Source organism: Malania oleifera, chromosome 4 (assembly GCF_029873635.1).
Source record: "Malania oleifera isolate guangnan ecotype guangnan chromosome 4, ASM2987363v1, whole genome shotgun sequence".
Lineage (NCBI taxonomy): Eukaryota > Viridiplantae > Streptophyta > Magnoliopsida > Santalales > Ximeniaceae > Malania > Malania oleifera.
In genome coordinates, this window is record NC_080420.1 from 115,082,072 (window position 1) to 115,106,799 (window position 24,728).

General features: G+C 36.6%; 1 protein-coding gene across 1 annotated transcript in view; it reads left to right on the forward strand.

Moving 5' to 3' along the window:
- Positions 1–1,201, forward strand: part of LOC131152683 (DNA polymerase zeta catalytic subunit) — a 94,872-nt gene extending 93,671 nt beyond the window's left edge. Inside the window, exon 24 of the mRNA XM_058104484.1 lies at positions 702–1,201. Within this exon, the coding sequence (XP_057960467.1) occupies positions 702–875 (174 nt within the window). The 3' untranslated portion in view covers positions 876–1,201. The remainder of the gene's footprint in view (positions 1–701) is intronic.
- The last annotated feature ends 23,527 nt before the right edge of the window (positions 1,202–24,728 follow it).

The following is a 24,728-nucleotide window of genomic DNA, read 5'->3' on the forward strand; positions in this document are numbered from 1 at the left end:
TGAGAGGATTTACAAGGGATTTCAGGTTAGGGTTTGGAAACTTAGGGTTGCTTGTGGCCTTTTACGAGTCGTTTTGTAATCTCCAATTGTGAAGAACTTCTCTCCATGAAAAAAGTAGGCATGATTTCTGAACTACATCCAACTGTCTTGACTTAATCTTGTTTGCTTCTTTTTCTGCCGTTGATTGACAGTGTGGGTTGGTTGTTATTTTGTGAATTTTGGCAGCTCATCTTGGTCTTCAATGCATCAAGCAATTGTATTTGAGTGTTCCTTTTTAATCTTGAAAATCCATATACTGTTGAGCTGTAGCTCTCTCTCTCTCTCTCTCTCTCACATGCGAAGCTTTTAAAGCATGCATAATTTGTTAGTTAATTATTTCAGAAGTCACTCAGCTATTTATTTGCTTTAAAACTTCACATGATAGTTTCTCAACTACTTACCTTCCACATGCTTCAATAGAATGTAATTAAATCATAATGCCAAAATCTATAATGAGCTAATTTGTAGGATGGTAATAACACTAGGCTTTTAAGTGAAGCCAAAAGTTGAGGCCTGCTGTCATAGTGCGACTAACGTAACGATTGGAACTGCAAGTTGAGTGCTTAATTGAATTTGTGACTTCAATTGCAGGGAGATTGATTATCCAGGATGGAATTGATCTAGAGCAATCACATGTCTAATCGGTGCTGTTTCTCTTGCAGATATGTTGTCATTGTGGAGGTGGGGATTGGGTTATTGAATCTGGGGTGAAGTGCACATCACTTGCATGCACGGTGTTCTTTGAGAGGCGTAAAGTTCAGAAAGAACTTTTAGCCCTTTCTGCAGTTGCTGCAGATGCAGGGTTCTACCCAAGGTGCATGATTGAATGGTTTTAATTTTGAATATCATTTTGTACTCGTCTTCCAGTGGGTTCCATATTAAAGGAAGGCTGTTCAATAGAGAAAGCTAACAGAAGAGAGAGAGAGAGACTTTGCTCATAACATCTTATAAAATTGTGCTTGTACAGAGAGAGGGTTAGAGGGTCATGTGGCTGTATTTGAAAATGTAATTTTTCCCCTGTTATAACTTCAGAATGAATTAGAAATATGTATTTTAATTAAATTTCCTCCTGTAACCTTGGAATGATTAAACTGGGAAGATGTATTTCAGCATTATAATTAAATAGCAGCTAATAATTAGGGAGAGCATTTTTCTTCCTGGCATGGACATTTTTCCATTTCTACTGTTTTTACTTGTACACATAGTTGGTTTAGTGTTAGGATAATAGGATTCCCAAATCAATTGGGATTCTATTTAATATAAGATTATTTAATGTTTGTTAAGATTTCCAAATCAATTAGGAGGCAGATCCCCTCAAAGTAATCAGCCCTATTTTTCTTATTATTTTCCATTTTTTAAATTTTCATAATTTTTCCATGATTAAACCCTAGGTCTCATCATTTAGATCAACTTCTAGGGCCCGTAAAAGCATTCCCTCCCTCTTTGTTGCTGATGAAAGATCAGCTTGTGATGTCACAGGGTATTTGTTCTGATTTTGCTAATTAGTAATTATTCAGTGGCAAATTTGACTTTATTTAATATCACACCTTAAGAAACTCTATTCGATATTTGGTTTGTTCACTGCTTTCTCATTGAATCTTTTAGTAACTACGGCACCATGGGTTATAGATGTTCTAATGTCTGCGAGCAACTATTGGTTTCATCATTGAGGTTTTGGCACACTTATATGCTACGCAATTTCTAACTATGCTCCTGATTCTGGCTTACATAAAACAATCAATGTTCTTTAAAAAGAAAGTGTGCCATATGTGATTTATTCAATTGTCCATTCTGTTCAAAGCCTGAACAAGGTCAAATTTAAACCCCAAAAAATAATAAATTTGTGAATTATTCAGCAATTGAGAGGGAGATGATATTTGGAGTTTAAACACTTCAAATGAAAATATATATAATATAATATCGGATATCGATTTTTTTTTTTTTTTTTTTTGTCTAAAATGGCTAATATTGGGAACATTTTGGTTTTGAAAAATTAGATGCTCAAGGAAATCACAAATTACCAAATATGGTGGGTATTAGATTTTCCAAGTTTTGTAGGAATCACATTTGGCCTTGGGAATTTTAGGATATGGTGAATCAAGTGGCTTAGATAGACTTCTGAATTATACAGCCTCCTATTAGATGTCTGTTTCAGTGGCTTAATAATTATTTATCCTAGTCGTTAAAGTTGCAGCTAAAACTCAGTTTCTACTAAGGCAAATTCATGCATAGACTATCATTTGCGCTATAGTGTGAAGAATTAGTTTAAGGGCATTTAATTTGTGATGAAATGTTTTTTATGCAAAATGCAATAACCTAGTGAAGGTTTACTTGACAATAACAATCTTAGATTGCAGGACTTTATGACTTAATAGGATCTTTTCAATAAACTAAGACTGCTATTGCGTGCAAATCCCAAATGACTGCACACCAAAAAGATGAAAAATGAAAGTTCGAACAAATTAAGACTTCAATTTTATGCGCAAACAACATATAAAGGAGACATGCAACATTCATTCTTCATTATTTGATTTACTTGAAAATTTCGAGCAAAATAGAATAGACAACATACTTTTTAAAATGACAAACATACAAAACCTAATTTTGTCATTTTAAGGGCTATTCTTTAATTTTCAATTTTCTGTGTTATGGATTCTATACAGAAATTACAAACACGAGGAAATTAAATCAAACCTTACTTATCTTCTTAAATTTTCGTTGTTGGATTTTCACCCTTTGCATTCTTATTGTCCCTCGATGTGACCATTTATTTATATAAATTAACTCTCAATTAGGTCACGTACATCTTACAAATAGAATTGAGCAATAGATTATCTCTCTCATAAGGTTTGGTAAAAAGACATTGATCTCTTTTAAGATTTCAAAATTTTCAAGAACCTTCCTTGAAGTTTTAAGAAATTTAGAAATATTTCTTAAAATTTGACAAAAGAGACAAAGTTTTCCTTACATTTTATAAAAAGACAAGATTTTTTAATGAAAGTTTGTTTTTTTGCAAATTTCAAGAGAAGTTTGTGTCATTTTTAAAACTTAGGAAAAGTCAAATAAAAATTTTGAAACTTCAAGATAGGTCCTTATCGATGAAATTTTAACATATAATAAGTAATGATATTAATAATTTATCCGGATATTAAATTATACTATAGCAATTATAATTTTATATTTAAAAATAAAGTTTCATTAAATATTAAATATAGTGTTATAAAAAATAGGATTATGGGAAAAGTAGATGTCACCCCATCTTCCACCACTTTGGTTTCCACTCCAAAAAATTCATAGGCATCCATATTACCCTATAAAAAGGCACCTTACCCCTCTCATTTGTAAGACATATCATTGCATGCTTGTATAAACATTGCATGTTTGAATACTCATTTACATACTTGAAGTAAGTAGGGTATATAGATGGAAGATGGAGAGATAAAAAGAAGATAGAGATATCTTGTACAAGGCCAGTTCCATATCATATTGTAATTCCTCATGTGATAGTGAAGTTTTGATCACATCCGCACGTGGAGTCGGCATGGCCGAACCACGTACATTTCTGTCTCGTCTCTATTTATTTATTTTCCTATTTATTTTTCTGCATTTTTATAATACGTTATCAGCACGAGACTCTAACCAATTGACATATTTCTGTAATTCTTATTTAATTCACGAGACTCTAACCGAATAATATATTTCTATATATTTATACCGCCTTAATGGTCGGTCTTATTTCTTCCACATATATATATTTAAAGTACCAATCTCCAAAAGAGATGGTAAAATAGTCCTCCTGAAGAGGTTATATATATTAAAATCTTTCGTATATATATCTCTCGAAAAGATAGTCCTTCTAAAGAGGCAATATATTTAAATTTCTCATTTACATATTTAATCTCCCGACGAGATAGACCTCCTGAAGCGAGTATATTTTAAGCTCCTGAAGAGGTGTTAAGCTCAACCTCCTGAAGAGGTGAAACGTTTATCCTCCAGACAAGGTAGTATATTTAACCTCAGGAAGAGGTGCTAAATTATTACTCAATTTAATATTGAAAATTGAAATCATACTCCTGAAGAGTACAAATTGAGAAAAATAAAATAATGTTCCTGAAGAAACATATTTAAGTACCCTAGAAGGGTGAAAATTGTAACGTCCTAACCCAAAAAGGACAACTATTTTGGTCCATACAACCATTATACAAGTCCGGGGTCTTAGAACATAATTTACATACACCTGAGATCATACAACTCTTCCCAAAAAAAAACTATTCTAACTTTCACCCCATGATCATACTAAGCACGATACCTATTATTTCCTAAAAGGATGATTTGTATATTGGGATGAGACACTTCTCAGTAAGAATGATCAAGTTATTAGTGTGCGGACAACATGCGTTTAGTGCTTACAGAAAACATTCATTCTTCATTTAAACAAAAATAGCTATTTTACATTGTACGTACTGATACAGTTGAAAATACTTGCTTCATATTCCTGATATACACAGTTCATTAATTACATAACATCATTTACATAAATCTACAGATATGCATAAAAGACAATCCTTGGGACTAAACGCAATGTATAAACCCCCGTGATCAGAGTTGTGCGGCCTGAAGGCTGGACAAAGTCTGGGGTGATCAACCCAGACAAAGTCAAACATACATCTACGTCTTACTCCGACTACGCAGGTGTAATAATCCCAAAAATAGTTAAACAAGATTAGTGGAATGATCCTAAAAATAAAAAATAAAATTAATTAATTAATTAATTGAAATTTAAAAATAATAATTAATTAATTAAAATAATACAATATTATATTATATTATATTATTAATATATATAATAAAATATTATTATAATATATATAATTGTAACCTGAAGCTTCATTTCTATGCCCCCCCAATTACAACGCTATCTCTCTCTCTCTCTCTCTCTCTCTCTCTCTCTCTCTCTCTCTCTCTCTCTCTCTCTCTCTCTCTCTCTTTCTCTTCATTCTCTCTCCCACTCTCCTCAATTTCTCAATTGATATTCGGCCGATCGAAAATCAAAAAACATCGCTGGACTCCATTCTCCGCCACCGACATTTTTATCTAAGCAGATTTGTCGTAGGAGTGACGTAAGCATATCCCATGTGATAAAGTAAATTCTCACTCTTACCTCAATTTTTCTTAAATCCTGAGTCAAATGGACGATCGGACACCACCATGAGAATCTAGGGATGATTCTCTACAAGTCTAACAAAGAGAATTTCTCGTGTGGTCATCGTAAGTATAACTCCAAAATTAGGATAAGGGGGTTATTTAGGGATTAATTGTTATTTAATTATTGTAGATTTAGAAATGTTAGAATATTAGGCATTCTAGGATTGAACTAGGGTTATTAAATTCAGGACTTGGGTGAGCGCCGCGGGTATAATTTCAGGATCCCTGCAGGCGTAGTTCAGGAAACCAAGTAAGGGGAATAAATTATAGCAGTTATTTGGAGAATGATGGATGAATTATTTTGTGAAAATAGAATATGATGAATTACCTAAAAAATTAGTGTATTATGAGTATTAGACAAAAGTTGTGTGGCATATGATGTATATTGAAAATGTGAAATATAATGATGGGTAATTTCTGCGAAAATGATGAAATGAGAATTATTAATATGTTAGTGGAAAATGATGAAATGTGGTATTTATATGTGAATGGAAACGATTTCTATGAAAATGAGAATGTGTGAATTACTGATATGGGTATTTTGAGAAATATTGGAACACGTGAATTATGATATATGTTAGTATGTGAATGAAATGAGCATTGATACGAGAACTGGAAATGTGAATACTGAATGGTGAATATGAAATTACGAAAAGGGAAATGGGACTATTGCAATGTGAAAATTCTGCAATACAAATATTGAAATGTGCGAATTAAAATATGAACATTGAAATATGAATATCGATATGAGTATACTGAAATGTGAATATGGAAAAATAAATGCTGAGTTGAGAATGAGAAAATGAGAATATTGCAACGTGAATAATGCAATATGAAAATTGAAATGTAATGATTGAAATGAGAATACTGATTGTGAATACTGGGAAAATGTGAACATTGTGAAGTGCAAAAGCTGCAATGAGATCATTGAAATGTGATTAATGAAATGTCAATACTACATAATGATTGCGGGTATGTGGTAATGATAACCCTGAAGGATGGATATGGAAATCCTAATGATGGGTTGAGATGTTGAGCACGGTACCGTTGCTAATGAGGTGTTAGTGCAACCACACGGTCTCGTGGAGAGTGTGGTGTGGGCAGTCGACTGAACAATTTAGTATAGTTATTGTGCCCCCTGAGTCCGAATCAGGGTTATAGGCCGACCAGTTGTACTACAAACGCATGGATGGATTTTCATTTTGATCTAACCAAGTAAGCCAACCGCGGTTAGATGCAGCCTTCGGGCCGCACAACCCTATTCATGGGGGGAAGCATGACGTGGAGAAAAATTCTTAGGGTAGCCATGAGTTACATACGCAATGTTGGTACTGAATACCAAGGATGCTTATGTACTGGATAGTGAAATGGAAATGGAAATGGAAAAGGAAATAATGATGAAAATGGAAAATGAAAGAGTGTGAGTTTAATAATCTAAATAATTCAGCGAAGTAAAACTCTCCGCCTGAGGGCTTACTGAGTAAGGTGAGTGCCCTTATAGGTATCAGATGTAGTCATATCTACCTGCATAACGTATTATGGCAGAGGGAAACTACTTGTATGGGCGGGTAGACTTCCCTATTCTTAGGAACTTCACTGATAAACATGGGTTGTGTGCGAATGAGATTGGAAATGGAATTAAAAGCTTACAAAAGCTTATGTTTTATATCTATATGATTATGAGCATATATATCAGTGTATTTTTCTTAGATGAATTGATGATTTGAAAAGTAAAATGTATTATAACTGAACTCATATTGCCACACACAATAAATAATTTATTCTGTCTTATTGAGATATGTCTCTCCCAAATTATCTAAACTTTTCAAGGAATAGAGACAGATCAGGGGATAAAGCTCCGAGATAGTGTGGAGCAGATACCCTGATATACAGGATGAGTTTGGACTAGGGAGGTGTAATTCCCCTAGAGTTGTGTTGTTTTTGGGTATGATAGGAATGTGTGTATATGTATAATGATACTCTGGGTATTGTATTCTAGATAGTATGTACATTATGTATTCCGCTGTTAGGCTAATATAAATAAAATGCATGTTTACCCTGTACCCAATGCGGGTCAGGTCATATGAGGGGTATCAAAGTTGTTGACGTGGCCGATGTGATGTTTGATGTGCATGATTTAATTATTATTGATGATTTTAAAAAATGGTGTGAAAAATTAGGGCATCACAGCAGGCATCTGCAAATTGCTTGCGTGGTTTCGATTGCCCTACCACATCCTGAAAGTCCGGGCTTTTATGGAAAGTACACCCTCTATTGAGGCTAATTGGCTGAACCACCCACACCACTCTCGCAGTACAGTGTGGGCGCACACAGCCACATAAAGAACCTTTAACAACGGTACCGTGTCCATAACATAAGCATTCTTAGGGTTCCTAAAGCTTATCATGCAATTTAAGTAATATAAAACCATATTTAAACTCATTTCATATAAAACTTATCGTAGTATAAAACTCGGCCCTCGTAGCCATCATTTATATAAAACTCCCCGTATTTTCATAAACAGTTCCAGTATTTCACAAAAATTCATCATTTCAGTTATAAAATAGTACATACATATCATTCACTTGCCACACAATTTCTTATATTTTAAAACATAGCCCGTAGGCAACCGAGAAAAACATAGCATCATTAGTTTAGAAGATAAACCAAACTTCCTACTATTCATTTTTACTGAAAATACCATAACATATATCCTAGGTTTGAAAACGGGTCTTTTGAATGGTCGCTTTTTGAAACATCAACTGAAAACATAAATATACTTATTCCAAAAACATTTCGTATGATTCAAACTCATTAAAAAGATGACTTAACTTAATCCCCTTACCTGTTTTCGAAACAGAAACCGAAATGGATCGAAAACTCAAAACCCTAGCTTTTTGAACCTATGAAACTACGAGATCTGGCGAGCCGAGAGAGAAGAGAATGATCTGGGAGCACGAGGGAGCCCATAGGAGCCTTTTGACGCAAGAAACCTGAAACCCTAGTAGAGCTCAAAAGAGGATAATTTTGAATTTCTTAAAAAAAAAAATGAGCTCACTTCTATTTATAGGTGAGCGGGCCCAAGAGAAAACCAGCTCCAATTTCCCTTGTTCCCACAAAATCGTCACCAATTTTGTGGTTGACTCACCTAGTTGACCCAAAATCGATGCCGATTTTCTTCCAACTTGCAAAACCGTCGCCGGTTTGGGCTCTGACTTCCCAAATTCCTTTTTTTTTTTTTCCTTTATTCCTCTTTTTTTATATTTATTTTCTTCTATTTTCCGAGTTCGGGTTCTTATAATCTTCCTTCCTTATAAAAATTTTGTCCTCGAAATTTGCTAACTAGTACTGATTACTTCCTAGACTCACAATCCGTCTCTACCGAAAAGTCGGTAGCCACCCACATAGCTACCCTGTCCCAAGTTTATAAGATACCCTCACTTATGGTGGAGGAATACCGTGGTTACACATAATGTCTCTGGAGTTCACAATACCATACATAATTCTCCCAGAGACCATCCATACATAAACTCATAACAACTAACAAAATAAACATACTTACCTCACCTGACCTGACCTACACATAAGACTAACCCTTACCTATTCAATTGTACCAGTCTGCCTAATACAAATCCTCACTAAAAAGATGTGGGTGCTTCTGACGTATTTCTCTCTCTAGTTCCCAAGAAGCCTCCTCAACTGCATGGTTACGTCATAGTACCTTCACTAATGGTATTTCCTTAGTACACAACTTTTATACCTTCTGATCAAGAATCTGAACCGATACCTCCTCATAAGTCAAAACATCCCCGATCTCTAAGAGTTCATAGCTGATCACGTGCGTAGCATCTGACACGTACTTCCTCAGCACTAATACGTGGAAGACTTTATGAACTCTAGACAATGTTGGGGGTAACGTCACTTGATAAGCAATTGAACCAATCCTTTCCAGGATCTTAAATGGTCCAATGTACCGAGGGCTCAGCGTGCCTTTCTTCCTTAACATCATCACTCCCTTCATAATAGCAATCTTCAAGAATACCATATCCCCAATCTTGAACTCTAGTTCCTGTCGGCGAGTATCTGCATAACTCTTCTACCAACTTTGTGCTGCTTTTATCTTTTCCCTAATAAGTTCGACCTTTGCAAAGGTCTACTAAACTAATTCTAGACCCAAGACCTGTCGCTCGCCTACTTCATCCCAATACAACGGGGATCGGCATCGACGACCATACAAAGCCTCATATGATTTCATCTCAATACTGGCCTGATAACTATTGTTATATGTGAACTTGATTAATGGTAGGTATCTTATCCAACTCCAACCAAAATCTAGTACACACTCCCACAACATATCTTCCAAAATATGAATAGTCCTCTTGGATTGCCCATCCGTCTACAGGTGAAAGGCGGTATTGAAGGTGAGTTGAGATCCCAAGGCGTCTTGCAAACTCTTCCAGAAACGAGAGGTGAACCATGGATCTCGATCTGAAACTATAGAAACCGGGACGCCATGAAGTCATACTATCTACTATACATAAAGCTCTGCCAGCTTATCCATTGAGTAACTGACTCTGATCAGAACGAAGTGCACAGTCTTTGTTAGCCGATCCTTAATAACCCATATAGCGTTCTACCTACGCACTGCTGAAGGCAATCCTGACACAAAGTCCATCGAGATAGGCTCCCACTTCCACTTGGGGATGTCAAGTGGTTGTAGTGGTCTTGCTGGCCTCTGGTGTAACGACCTACTATTTAACTTGGTTTTTTTTTATTTTATACTATAACATTTAAAATGCTCTGATACCATACTAGATTAAATCCAATCATCAACCTAAGCAGCGAGAAGCAGAAATCAAATAAACATAGTCATATGTAATCATATACAATACCAGAGTGCTTAAATGTTTCCCAAAATATACAAGCACGTCTGTTCTCCAAAATACCCTCGACTAGCTAGGGCTATATAGAAATACTCCAAAACAAATACTCACTTTACACTGACAGGGCAGTACTGAAGCCCCTCTACCTGCGAGCCTGATCTGCTCACCTACCTAGATCACCTAAAAAATGTTAAATTAATTGGGATGAGCCAACACTCACTAAGACGAAATATGTTATTGCTAGTGTGTGGTAGATGAGTTACAATACTATGAAAATTTATTACTATATAATCATGTATCAATGAAGCTGTAAATACAATACCAGCAATATAAACCATCATCTTTTATCTGTTGCTTAACATTCCTATACTTTAGGCTTCTACTCAAAATACTTCTAATAAATATTTTTTTTTTATGTCTCTATAAATCTGTATAAACACAATAATAACTGAAAACTTCCCTGTGGATAAATGTGTGTCATGATTTAACCCCTCATGACAGGGTTGTGCGGCCTGTAGGCGAGATCTACCCTGGCTAGTCAACCAAAAATAGATCACTATACTCCATTAGTCTGATCATCCCTCCTCAACCCATATCTAATGGGGAGCCTGTCCACTCATGGGTTCTATGCGATCGACCTTTATAGCGCGTATTATCTGAATAGGTGGTTGCACTCTATAAACTGTATATAGCTACGGTATCGTGCTCTATAAACTGTATGGTCCAATAGGGTCTAATACTATATAATACATCTCTATATACAACTATCTATTTTACCATGATTCTGTAATAACTGTATAAACCATGACGCTGTAGAAAATTGTATCTATATCAACTGTGTTTCTGTAATGCACTATAAATCTGTATGTCATGGTACTGTAAAACTGTATAATCATGGTATTTCTGTAATTGTTGTAAAATATATTCACTGTCTGTATATTCTATAAAACACATCTCTGAAAAATATTGTAAAACATGTTTCTATACTATATCTATATTCTCAAGCCACACAGTAATTTTAAAACATATTAATCATACTTGATAAACTATATAAATCTCTGCTCTGAATAATACTCTAGTGGAACATTTATAATTTTATACTGAAATCATACTCAAATAACCTAGCATAGCATATTTCCCTTACCTGATTTCTGTTAAAATCCCCCTACTGTAACGGGTCCTACATCCGCAGGGTTCTCCACTCAACACCTTGAAAACCGTAAATCATAGAACAAAACATTACTATTTTTACGTCTATTACATTTCTTACAACTGCTGGAAACCCAAATTCTGAATAAAAGACCTTACCCTAGATTTGGGATGAATTTCGACTTCGTTCCACCAACGACCCGCTCCGGCAAACTTGAAGAGAACTCTGCCAAGAGTGTCGTGGTGGCCTCAGATCGTCAATTCGGCGACTGATGAAACCAAAATCGAAGAAAGATACAAGATAGGAGAGAGAGAGAGAGAGTGACGCTGCATTTTTGAATTAATCCGAAGTTTTGCACTATTTATATTGCAGGATTCATCGACGAGCCACGTCACCTTGTTGATGAGTCCTGTAGAAAGTTCGTCAACGAACCTGCACCTTCGTTGATGAATTTCAAACTTCCCAAAAATTCTCTCTCGGTATCTTCTCATTGATGAGATGGGACCTCGTCGACGAAACCCCTATGTTTGTCGACGAGACTTGGGAAATTTCTTGAAAATTTTTACCTCCAAAATGCAATGTCGTCAACGAACGCCTTGCGTTCGTCGACAAAGTCGGTTGCCTCATTCTGTTACTGTTCCATTTCTCTCCCTCTTTATTATATAAATACTATTATTCTTCGGGTCATTACATCTGGGGCTCAGCCTTCCCCTACTAACATGTCAGGCACTACTCTACAAAATGGGTGATATCTCTTTTCATATTAGACCACCAGAAAGAATCTCGTAGATCCCTGTACATCTTTGTGCTTCCTTGATGTACCATATATAAAGAGTGATGTGCCTCTTCCAAGATGGTTCATTTAATATCGTCATCATTCAGTATGCAGATCCAGGAGTGAAATCTCAACACCCCGTCATCAGAGATATTAAAATCTGCACTAGTCTCATCTTGTACTCCGCTCACAATCTCTACCAGCTCTACATCTTTCCTATGAGCTGATCTGATCCTCTCTTGTAAGGTTGGTTGCACTACCAAGTCAATAATGAATGTCTGGTGATTTCCTTCTACTAACTCTACCCCCAACCTTTCCAAGTCCATCCTGATCTCATGCTGAATCCCAATTGCTGAGACTGATGCAGGCACTGACTTCCGACTCAAAGCATCAACTACCACATTAGCTTTCCTAGGGTGATAACTAATAGTACAGTCATAGTCTTTAATCAATTCAAGTCACCTGCATTACCTCATATTCAACTCCTTCTGGGTGAAGAAGTATTTGAGACTCTTATGATCAATAAAGATCTCACAATTTTCACTGTATAGGTAGTGCGGCCAGATCTTTAGTGCAAATACCACTACTATCAGCTCTAAGTCATGCGTAGGGTAGTTCTTCTTGTACTCCTTGAGTTGGCGAGAAGCGTACGCAATAAATTTTCCTTGTTGCATCAAAACACACCCGAGCCATTTCTAGGACGCGTCACTATAGATCACGTAACCACCATCCCTTGATGGAATGGTCAACACCGGGGTTGTGATTAGACGTTGCTTCAACTCCTGGAAGCTCTGCTCACACTCACTAGTCCAGTCAAACTTACTGTTCTTTCTCGTAAGCTGTGTCAAAGGACCTGACAGCCTAGAAAAACCCTCGATGAATCGGCATTAGTACCCTGTCAAACACAAGAAACTTCTGATCTCATGTATATTCTTCAATCTTGCTCAGTTTACTACTGCCTCTACTTTGCCCGAGTCTACGGATTTTCCTTCCCTAGACACTACATGTCCTAAAAATGCAACCTTTTCTAGCTAGAATTCGCATTTCTTGATTTTAGCAAACAATCTCTTCTCCCTAAGTACCTGAAGTACCAGCCTCAAATGAGCTTCATGCTCTACAGGACTCCTCGAATAAATCAGGATGTCATCAATGAATACCACCACCAACTGATCTAAGTACGCGTGCAACACCCTATTCATGAGATCCATGAATGTTGTAGGTGCGTTCATCAAACCAAACAGCATAACCAAAAATTCAAAATGGTCATACCAGGTTTGAAAGGTTGTCTTCGATACATCCTCTGACTTCACCTTCAACTGGTGATACCTGGATCGCAAATTCATCTTAGAGAAAACCTGAGTACCCTTTAGCTGGTCAAACAGGTCGTCAATATGTGTTAATGGGTATTTATTCTTCACTTTCACCATGTTAATTTCTCTATAGTCGATGCATATCCCCATCAACCTATCCTTCTTTTTCACAAACAATACGGGTGCTCCCTAGGGTGATACGCTCAGTCTGATGAAACCACTATCCAAAAGTTCATGTAGTTGCTCCTTTAACTCCTTTAATTCAGTCAGAGTCATTCGGTATAGAGCCTTAGAGATTGGCGTCGTCCCTAGAGTCAACTCTATGGCGAACTCCACCTCACGATCAAGAGGTAGCCTCGAAAAGTCCTTAGGAAATACATCCGGGAACTCCCTTACCACTAGGATATCCTCTAGCTTCAATCCCTCCTTTGGTGATTCTTTCACAATTCCTAAGTACCCTTGGCAACCTTCTAGAAGTAATCTTCTTGCTTGAATCGCCGAAAGGATCCGTGGTGCGGAGCACACACGCGACCATACAAATTTAAACTCCTACTCCCCCGGAGGTCTGAATACTACCTCCTTCCTATAATAGTCTATGCTTGCATGGCTGGATGCTAGCCAATCCATCCCCAGAATAATGTCGAATCCATGCATATCGAAGACGATTAGACTAGCAGACAGCCTTCTCCCCTGAATCTCCACTAGGTAGTCTTTAACCACCTTACTGCATATAACAACCAACCCTGTCGGCATGACCAAACCTAGCTCGAATCCTAATGACTAAGTCTCTACTCTGCACACTTTAACAAACTCCCGAGACACAAACGAGTGGGTTACACTTGAATCAAAGAGCACAACAACTTTATTGGAAAGCATAAATAATACCTGTAACTACATCCCCTGCATGCTCAACGTCACCCGGCATCATAGAATATACCCGCGCCTGAGCGATGTTCCCCCAATGACCACCTCGGGGTACCTGACTCCCTCTCCCATACGGCTATTGCTAAGGTGTGTAATTCACTGTCACGTGACAATCCCGCACCTGATGCTCTGCTACACCACACCGATAGCAGATGGTTGTTCCAACCCTACACTCGCCCTAGTGTTTCTTATGGCATCTGAGACAAATGGCACACTGAGAACTCCCCTGAGGGGCTCGTGATCTTATCTCCTGTCGCTGGCCCACAAAATTATCGTGTCGCTTCCATGTACTCTGGCTAGAGCTAGACTGAAACCCCTAAGAAAAGGGCCTTTTCTTTTGGTTTACAGCTCTCTCCCCCTCCTAAATGCTGGTCTCAACTTCCATGGCTCTGTCCACCAATTCGGTGAAACTCTGCATCAGTAACGCTACCACTTGCGATTGAATACCCTACCTCAGGCCCCTTTCAAACATACGAGCCTTCTTCGGCTCATCCGAGACTATATGTGGAGCAAAGTAAGATAACTCCACAAACCTGGTCGCACACTACTGCACAGACATAGACCACTGTGTCAGATATTGAAACTCCTCTACTTTCGCCTCTCTAGTGGCAATAGGGAAGTATTTGCTGAAGAAGACTTCCCTGAAATGGCTCCAGGTAACAGATGCATACCCCGGCTGCTGTTCCTCCACTTGCTTAGCTGATCTCCAACATCTCTTTGCCTCTCCCACTAGTTTAAAGGTGGCAAACCTCACTTTCTGCTCCTCTGTGCATTCCAGCACACCCAATAGTTCCTTCATCTCCTGAATCCAGTCTTCTGCCACAATCAGGTTTGGTCCCCCCTAGAATGCTGACGGACTCGTCTGACAAAATTGCTGGAACGGGTAGCCTCTATCAACCGATAGCTGACCCTACTCTCGAGAATCCCTCTAAGCTTCTTTCTTAGCCCGCCGTGCTATACTACGCAGCATGGCCGAGGCCTCAACGTCATTTTTGCTATAGGTATTCACATGATTGTCCCTTCGAGCGATGACCTCCTTTCCCCTAGGATTCATCCTGAAGATAAGATAGAAACCAACTTAGAAATTCCACATTTATCAAGGTCGATGCAAGTACGGAATCACTAATAGTGAAAATATACAAATTTTCAATCAAAAGAATCACTTATACATTTCTGCTACAACACTGCTAAGGTATCAGTCCCTAATCATGATGCTGACACTATATACATACTTTTCCAACCTATCGTTCCTAACCTAAATTTCTGAGCTCCAATCCCTCAACCTAGAAACGAAACCATCGATGGATTTACCGTGGTTTTCCTGAAATCGTCACTCTAAGAAAAACATAGAAGACCGTCAAAAGATCACCATCCTTAAGCTTCCATACTAAAACCCGACTTAACTTACCCATTCTTATCCTTAACTTATCTCAACCTATACTTTGGTATTTATCACTGACAAAGTCTATAGAACCTAACAAACCTAGGCTCTAATATCATCTGTAACGCCCCGATCCAAAAAGGACAACTAGTTCGGCCCATACGACCATTATACAAGTCCAGAGTCTTACAACATAATTTACATACACTTGAGATCATATAGCTCTTTCCAAAAAGAAATTATTCTAACTTTCACCCCCTGAACCTACTAAGCACGATACCTGTTATTTCCTGAAAAGATGATTTGTATATTGAGGTGAGACACTTCTCAGTAAGGATGATCAAGTTAATATAAGTGTAACGTCCCTCAATAAAAATACAACATAATAAATAAATGGTCAACCCGAACCCGTGGGTAACGGGGACACCTGTCATACACAGCGGAAAACCTAGCAGCAGTAAACATAAAAATCCATACATCCATCCATAAAACATAATACCAGAACTTTTATAACATAATAATACTATACCTCTGTACATATCCATATACATCAAAATATCTCTAGGGTCACACAAAATAACTCTAACCCTACTACAAAATCTTACCCTTCTCACGGGTAATCTTACTAACTCAACGGCGGCCTTGACCCGCCAGTCTCTCTGGGGCTCCTAAAAAATTTAATAATGTTGGGGGTGAAACACTTCTCAGTAAGGGAAAGTAAACTAAATACAGTTGTGTGGCAACATGAACATTTAAGGTGCTTATACATATACCATACATTTCATAATTCTGGAAATAATCATAATATCATATTGGATAATCATGTATTTTCATATTTGTTAATAAATCATAACATACATAAACATCTGTTATAACTCGTAATAACATACATAAAACATTTGTTGTAACTGTAGTACTGAAAATATACACCCAGGATGAATAGTTAGCTAATATCATGTATTACCCCCCATGACGGGTTGTGCAGCCCGAAGGCGGGACCCGACAATGGCTGGCCAATCACTGCCGAATCAAATATGTTTGTAAGTACGATGGGCCTACCACACCCTAGTCCAAACTGCCAGCTGGACGTCCACACTCTACTGAAAGTCACATCGACTATCCATCTCTTATCCCCTCGTGGAATGGTTAGCACTAATATGGCCTCGTGCCAAAATCTGAACTACCCATAGCTACGATACCGAGCTCCTGGTCTGAACTAAACTAACATTCTAGTTGTGATAACGTATAATATATGATCATACATAACATCATTACGGTCTCGTGCCGAAAACATAGATGCGGCCTTGCGCCGAAATCATACGTAGGGCCTCGTGCCAAAATCATAGTAAATATGGCCTCGCACCAATAATATCAATACGGCCTCATGCTGATAGCATAAATAAATTGGCCTCATGCCAAAATCATATAAATACGGCCTCGTGTCGATAACATAAATATGGCCTCGTGCCAAAATCATATAAATACGGCCTCATGCCGATAACATAAATATGGCCTCGTGCCAAATACATTTTAAGTATTTACATTTGAAAATAACTCATTTATCATACATTCGTCAACTCAATATAACATAACCCATCTTTCCAAAATACCTGAAAATGTATTTTACTCGTAAAAGCATTCATATCATATCTCATTTTACGTAAAAATAATATTCATGCCACATATGCTCTATTAAAAGTCATACTTCATATTTCAAAATCATGATTTTCTGACATCTCGTACATACATATACTTTTTAAGCATCATAGCAGTATTTTCCCAATCGTACATTTCATTCATAATAAACGAATATATCATATGTTTTTCTGAAAATAAAACTACTCATAATCAATAATAGTTTGCATGGAAAAGAACTGCTTTAGTTTACTCCCTTACCTGACTATTGAGAAAGCCCCTCAAATTTCCTGGCCTGACCCCCGTAGGATTTCCTACTCAATACCCTGAAACTCAAAATCCCCAATACTAAACATCAGTATTTTCATGTGTATATCAATTCCTATAACTACCATAAAGTCTAATTTGGATTAAAAAGCCTTACCTCAACCCAGGGATGATTTCCAACTTCGTTTTCCCAACGATCCGCTTCAGCAAACTTGTAGTGAACTTCGCCAGGAATGTCGTGGTAGCCTCAAATCTTCAATTCGGCCACTCGTGGGACCAAAATCGAAGAGCAAGAGTGAGAGGGCCGAAGGGGAGAGAGAGGAGAGAGAGAGAGAGAGAGAAGCGTGAAAAGTGATTAAAAATCGAGTTTTTACATATTTATACAGGGGATTTCGTCGACGAGCCCAACCTTCATCGACGAGTCCTTCACAAATTTTGTCGACGAAATCCACTCCTCGTCAACGAAATTCAGTCAGCTCAAAAACCCCTCTTGGCATTTCTTCGTCGACGAAGCCCTGTGTTCGTCGACGAAATCCTTTAAGCCTTCATTGACGAAACCCTGTGTTCGTCAACGAATTCAGGCAATCTCTTTAAAATTATTTTATTCCCCAAATGCATTGTCGTCGATGAAGTCTATGGCCTCCTTCTGTTTTTGTCTCTATTTCCCTCTCTCTTTATTACTCAAATTTCCAATTTAAATTTGGGTCGTTACAATAAGTGTGTGAGCAACATGCATTTAGTGCTTACAGAAAACATTCATTCTTCATTTAACCGAAAATAGTTATTTTACATTGTAAGTACTGATACAGTTGAAAATACTTACTTCATACTCCTAATATACACAGTTCATTAATTACATAACATCATTTACATAAATCTACAGATGTGCATAAAAGACAATCCCTAGGACTAAACGCAATGTATAAACCCCCGTTGTCAGAGTTGTGCAGCCTGAAGGCTGGACAAAGTCTGGGGTGATCAACCCAGACAAAGTCAAACATACATTCGGGTCTTACTTCGACTACGCAGGCATCTGCAAAATTGCTTGCGTGGTTCTAATTGCCCTACCACATCTTGAAAGTCCAAGGTTCCATCGAAGGTACACCCTCTAATGAGACTAATCGACTGAAACCACCCACACCACTTTCGCAGTACAGTGTGGGCGCACACAGCCACATAAAGAACCTCTAGAAACAGTACGGTGCCCATAACATAAGGGTCCTCAGGGTTCATAAAGCATATCATGCAATTTAAGTAATATAAAACCATATTTCAACTCATTTCATATAAAAGCTATCATAGTTTAAAACTCGGCCCTTGCAGCCATCATACATATAGCTCGGCCCTTGCAACCATCATACATATAAAACTCCCTGCATTTTCATAAACAATTCTAGTATTTCATAAACATTCATCATTTTAGTTATAAAATAGTACATACATATCATTCACCTACCACACAATTTGCTGTATTTTAAAACATAGCCCGTAGGCAACCAAGAAAAACATAGCATCGTTGGTTTAGAAGATAAACCAAACTTCCTACCGTTCGTATTTACTGAAAATACCATAACATATATCTTAGGTTTGAAAACGGGTCTTTTGAACGGTCGATTTTTGAAACATCAACTAAAAACATCAATATACTTATTCCAAAAACATTTCGTATGGTTCAAACTCATTAAAAAGCTAACTTAACTTAATCCCCTTACCTATTTTCGAAATGAAAACCAAAATAGACCGAAAACTCAAAACCCTAGCTTTTAAATCGGTGAAACTACGAGATCCGGTGAGCCGGAAGAGAAGATAATGATTCAGGAGCACGAGGGAGCCCATAGGAGTCTTTTGATGCAAGAAACCCGAAACCGTAGTAGAGCTCAAAAGAGGATAATTTTGAATTTCTTAAAAAAAAAATGAGCTCACTTCTATTTATAGGTGAGCAGGCCCAGGAAAAAACCAATGCCGGTTTCCCCTGTTCCCACAAAACCGTCGCTAGTTTTGTGGTTGATTCGCCCATTTGACCCAAAATCGACGTCGATTTTCTTCCAACTTGCAAAATCGTCACCTGTTTGGGCTCTGACTTCCCAAATTCCTTCTTTTTCTTTTATTTTCCTTTATTCCTCTCTTTTATATTTATTTTCTTTTATTTTTTGGGTTCGGGTTCTTACAAAAATACTATTTCATTATTATCTCAGTTTTATTTTAGTTTTTACATTTTGTTTTCTAAATTGCTTTATTATTGTTAATTTATTTAGATGTCGAACCTAAGCAAAGTCGAATTTTTTCCCTTTGACATCAAAGTCAACTATTATTTATGATGGATTATTGATGTTGATATCCATCTAAATGTAGTGAACTTAGGAGACACTATTTTAGATGGAAATATTGCATCGCTCCAGGATCGCGCAAAAGTTATGATCTTCCTTCGTCATCATTTAGATGAAGAATTAAAGACTGAATACCTCATTATTAAAGACCCACTTATCCTATGAAAAAATTAAAAGGATAGATTTGACACCAGAAAAATGTGATTTTACCAAAAACTCTACATGAATGGTTGCACCTGAGGTTGCAAGATTTTAGCTCGAAGCTAAAATTATGTGGTGAAAATATTACTGAAGAAGACATGCTAGAAAAAACTTTTACTACTTTCCGTCCCATTAATGTGCTCCTGCTGCAACAATATAGGGAAAGGAAATTTACTAAATTTTCTAAACTTATATCATGTCTTCTTGTCACTGAGCAAAATAACGAGCTTTTGATGAAAAATCACCAAACTTGTCCAACTAGTTCAACCTCATTCCCTGAAATAAATATGAATACATCTCATGGTCAAAGACGAGGCCGCGGGCATGGTCGTGGTTGAAATAATCACTAGCATCAACGTGAGGCTATAATCCCCCAGAAGAGGGATGACCCCCCGAAGCAGGTAAATGATCAAAATCAGCAACCTAGACAACATGAAACTGAATGTTACCGATGCAGAGGAAAAGATCATTAGTCGTGTACCTGTTATATGCCCAGATACTTGGTAGATCTGTACCAAGCATCTATAAAAGAAAAGGAAAAGACTAAAGAGGTTGAAACAAGTGCTAATAATGTTGTTCCAATAGATGCTGGACCATCCAATTTTGTTTATCTTGATGTTGCTGATTTCCTTGTAAATCTAGGTGAAAATAATGATGTAATATTTTAGGATGTATAGTAAGTAATATTGTATTTTGATAAATTGCTGTTATGATCAATTATAGTAATGAGTTTTTAAAATATGTGTTGTAGTGTAAAGCTTTGATCAATTCTAAGATGTCTTTAAAAGAAATTTATTTAGCTGACAGTGCTACAACGCACACAATTCTTCGAGATAGGAAATATTTTCATTACTTGAATATATATTCAACAAATGTTAATACAATATCTGGTTCTACAAATTTGATTAAAGGCTCCGAAAGAGCTAATATAAAGTTGTCCAATTGTACTTTATTACAAATTGATGAAACTTTATATTCCAGCAGATCCAGAAGAAATCTGTTAAGTTTTAAAGATTTAATACTTAATGGATATCACACTGAAACTACAAATGAAGGCATTAAAGAATTCATTTATATTACTTCTATTGTTTGTGGGAAGAAATAAATTTTAGAAAAGCTGCCAACTTTATCTTATGGATTGCATTATACAAAGATTAAAGCAGTTGAATCATACAATGTCTTGCACTAAAAGTGCAACGACCAAAAGTTATTTACACTTTGATATGATTGTCTTGGACATCCTAGAGATGTAATGATGCATAGAATCATTGAGAATTCACATGGTCATCCACTAAAGAACCAGAAGATTCTTTTATCAAATGATTTCATGTGTACTGCTTGCTCTCAAGGGAAGTTAATTGTCAAACCATTCGTTTCAAAAGTAAGTCTTGAATTACCCAATTTCTTACAAAAAATTCATGGTGATAAATGCGCGTTAATACATCCACCATCTGGACCATTTAGATATTTCATGGACTTAATTGATGCATCTACTAGATGGTCACATGTTTCTTTACTTTCTACTTGTAATATTGCATTTGCTAGACTTCTTTCGCAACTAATTAGATTACGAGCTCATTTTTCCGATTATCCAATTAAATCCATTCGTTTGAATAATGCTGGTGAATTTACATCTCAAACTTTTGATAACTATTGCATGTCACTTGGAATAGATGTTAAACATCCCATTGCTCATACCTATACACAAAATGGTTTAGCTGAATCTTTTATTAAGAGACTTCAACTCATTGCTTGACCAATGATTATGAGAACTAAATTGTCTTTTATCTATTTGGGGACATGCTATTCTTCATGCTACATGTTTAGTCTGTATAAGACCAACTGCTCGCAATAATCTTTCACCCATGCAATTAGTTTCTGGGCAACAACCTGATATTTTTTATTTAAGAACTTTTGGCTGTGCAGTATATGTTCCTATTGCCCCTCCTCAAAGAACTAAAATGGGTCCTCAACATAAGCTTGGTATCTATGTTGGTTTTGATTATCATTTTATTTTTAGATATCTTGAACTTTTAACAGGTGATTTGTTTAAAGCATGGTTTCAAGATTTTCATTTTGATGAAACAGTATTCCCTACACTAGGGGGAGCTATATTAGTGCCTGAAGCATAGCATGAAATCACATGGAATGCCATGAGTTTATCTCATTTAGATTTTCGCACAAATCAATGTGAACTTGAAGTTCGGAGGATTATCCATTTGCAAGGAGTTGCAAATCAATCACCAGATTCTTTTGCCAATACCTAGGCCATACTAAAATCTCATATACCTACTACAAATATTCCAGCATGTATTGATGTCCCTAAAGGACAACAACCGACTAATGAACCTAAACCACAAGTTAAGTGTGGAAGGTTTGTTGGTGCAAAAGATAAGACTCCCAAAAGGAGAAGATTGAAATCTGTAAACACTCTAGAAGCGGTTACAAAAGTGGATAATCCATTCAACATTCACAAACCCATTTCTCCTGAAAATGAAATCCTTATTGTGGGACCTCCTGAAGAGAAACTTCCTGAAGAGGAATCTCTTGAAGAGAAAACTCCTGAAGAGACATCCCTTGAAAAGGGACTGGTACTTGGAAATAATAATGAGATCTCAACTCATTACACAGGAGAAATGTGAGATAGAAATAAAGTTGTTGTCAACAACACATTTGCATATGCAATAACTACAAACATTACCAAAATTAATGAGGATCTTGAACCTAAATATGTTAATGAATGTCGATATATAAGTGATTGGCCAAAATGGAAAGAGGCTATCACATCAAAATTAAACTTTCTATTAAAAAGAGAAGTTTTTGGACCTACAGTTCAGACACCAGAAGATGTCCAACCTGTTGGATACAAATGAGTATTTGTGCGCAAGAAAAATGAAAATAATGAAATTACTTACTATAAAGCAAGGCTCGTGGCACAAGGTTTCTTGCAGAAACCCATAATTGATTATAAGGAGACATATTCTCTCGTAATGGATGGAATCACTTTCAGATTCTTAATTGGACTCTAGCAGTCGCTGAACGACTGAGCATGCGTCTTATAGAAGTAGTAACAACATACCTATATGAGTTGTTGGATAATGAAATTTAAATGAAAATCCCTAAAGGATTTAAATTGCCTGAAGCAAAACCTAGAAATTTATATTCAATTAAATTTCAACGTTCTTTATATGAATTAAAGCAATCTGGACGTATGTGGTACAATTAATTAAGTGAGTACCTTGTGAAAGAAGGTTTCATAAATGATCCAATTCGTCTATGCATTTTTATTAAAAGATCAGAATCCGAATTTGCTATAATTGTTGTCTATGTTAATGATTTGAATTTAGCTGTGACTCCTAAAAAGCTCACTAAAATTGCTAATTATTTAATGGCAGAATTTAAAATGAATTAGAAAAGACAAAATATTGTCTTGGCCTACAAATTGAATATGTAAATAGCGAAGTTTTTGTTCATCAATGTAAATATACCAAGAAGGTATTAAGGCAATTCTATATGGATAAAGTTCATCCTTTGGGATCTCCAATGATGGTGTGATCACTTGATGTTAAGAAGGATCCATTTCGACTTTATGATGAGGGGGAGGAATTACTTGGTCCTGAAGTACCATATTTAAGTGCTATCGGCTCTCTAATGTATCTAGCCAATTTTACAAGACCCGACATTGCATTTACTGTAAATCTATTAGTAAGATATAGCTCTGGTCCTACTCAGCGGCATTGGAATGGAATTAAGCACATTCTATATTATTTAAGAGGTACATCTGATTTAGGGCGATTCTACTCATTTGATTCCAAATCTCAATTAGTAGGATATGCAGATGCTGGATATCTATCTGATTTTCACAATACTAAATCTCAAACTAGATATGTATTTTTTTAATAGAAAAACTACTATATTTTGGAAATCAGTAAAGCAGATGATTACAGCAACAACCTCTAATCATTCTGAAATACTAGCTATCCATGAAGTTAGTAAAAAATGCATGTAACTTAAATAAATGATTTCTCATATCCAAACAAATTGTGGTCTTCAAACAATCAAAAATATTCCAACAGTTTTATATGAAGACAACGCTGCATGTATAGTTCAAATAAGAGGAGGATATATAAAGGGTGACAGAACAAAACATATCTCTCCAAAATTATTCTATACACATGAACTCCAAAAGAATGGTGATATAGATGTTCAGCATATCCAATCAAGTGATAATCTTGCAGATTTGTTCACCAAAGTTTTACATACTACAACATTCAAGAAATTGGTTCATCTCATCAGAATGAGACACTTTAAAGATCTTAACAGAAGTAATTAATATATGAGTGACATTCAAGGGAGAGTGTTATGAAAAATAGGATTATGGGAAAAGTGGATGTCACCCCATCTTCCACCACCTCATCTTCCACCACTTTGGTTTCTACCCCAACAAATGCATAGACATCCATATTTGTCCTATAAAGGGGCACCCTACCTCTCTCATTTGTAGGACATATCCTTGCATGTTTGTATAAACATTACATGTTTGAATACTCACTTGCATACTTGAAGTAAGTAGGGTATATAGATAGAAGAGGGAGAGATAAAGAAAAGATAGAGATATCTTATATAAGGTC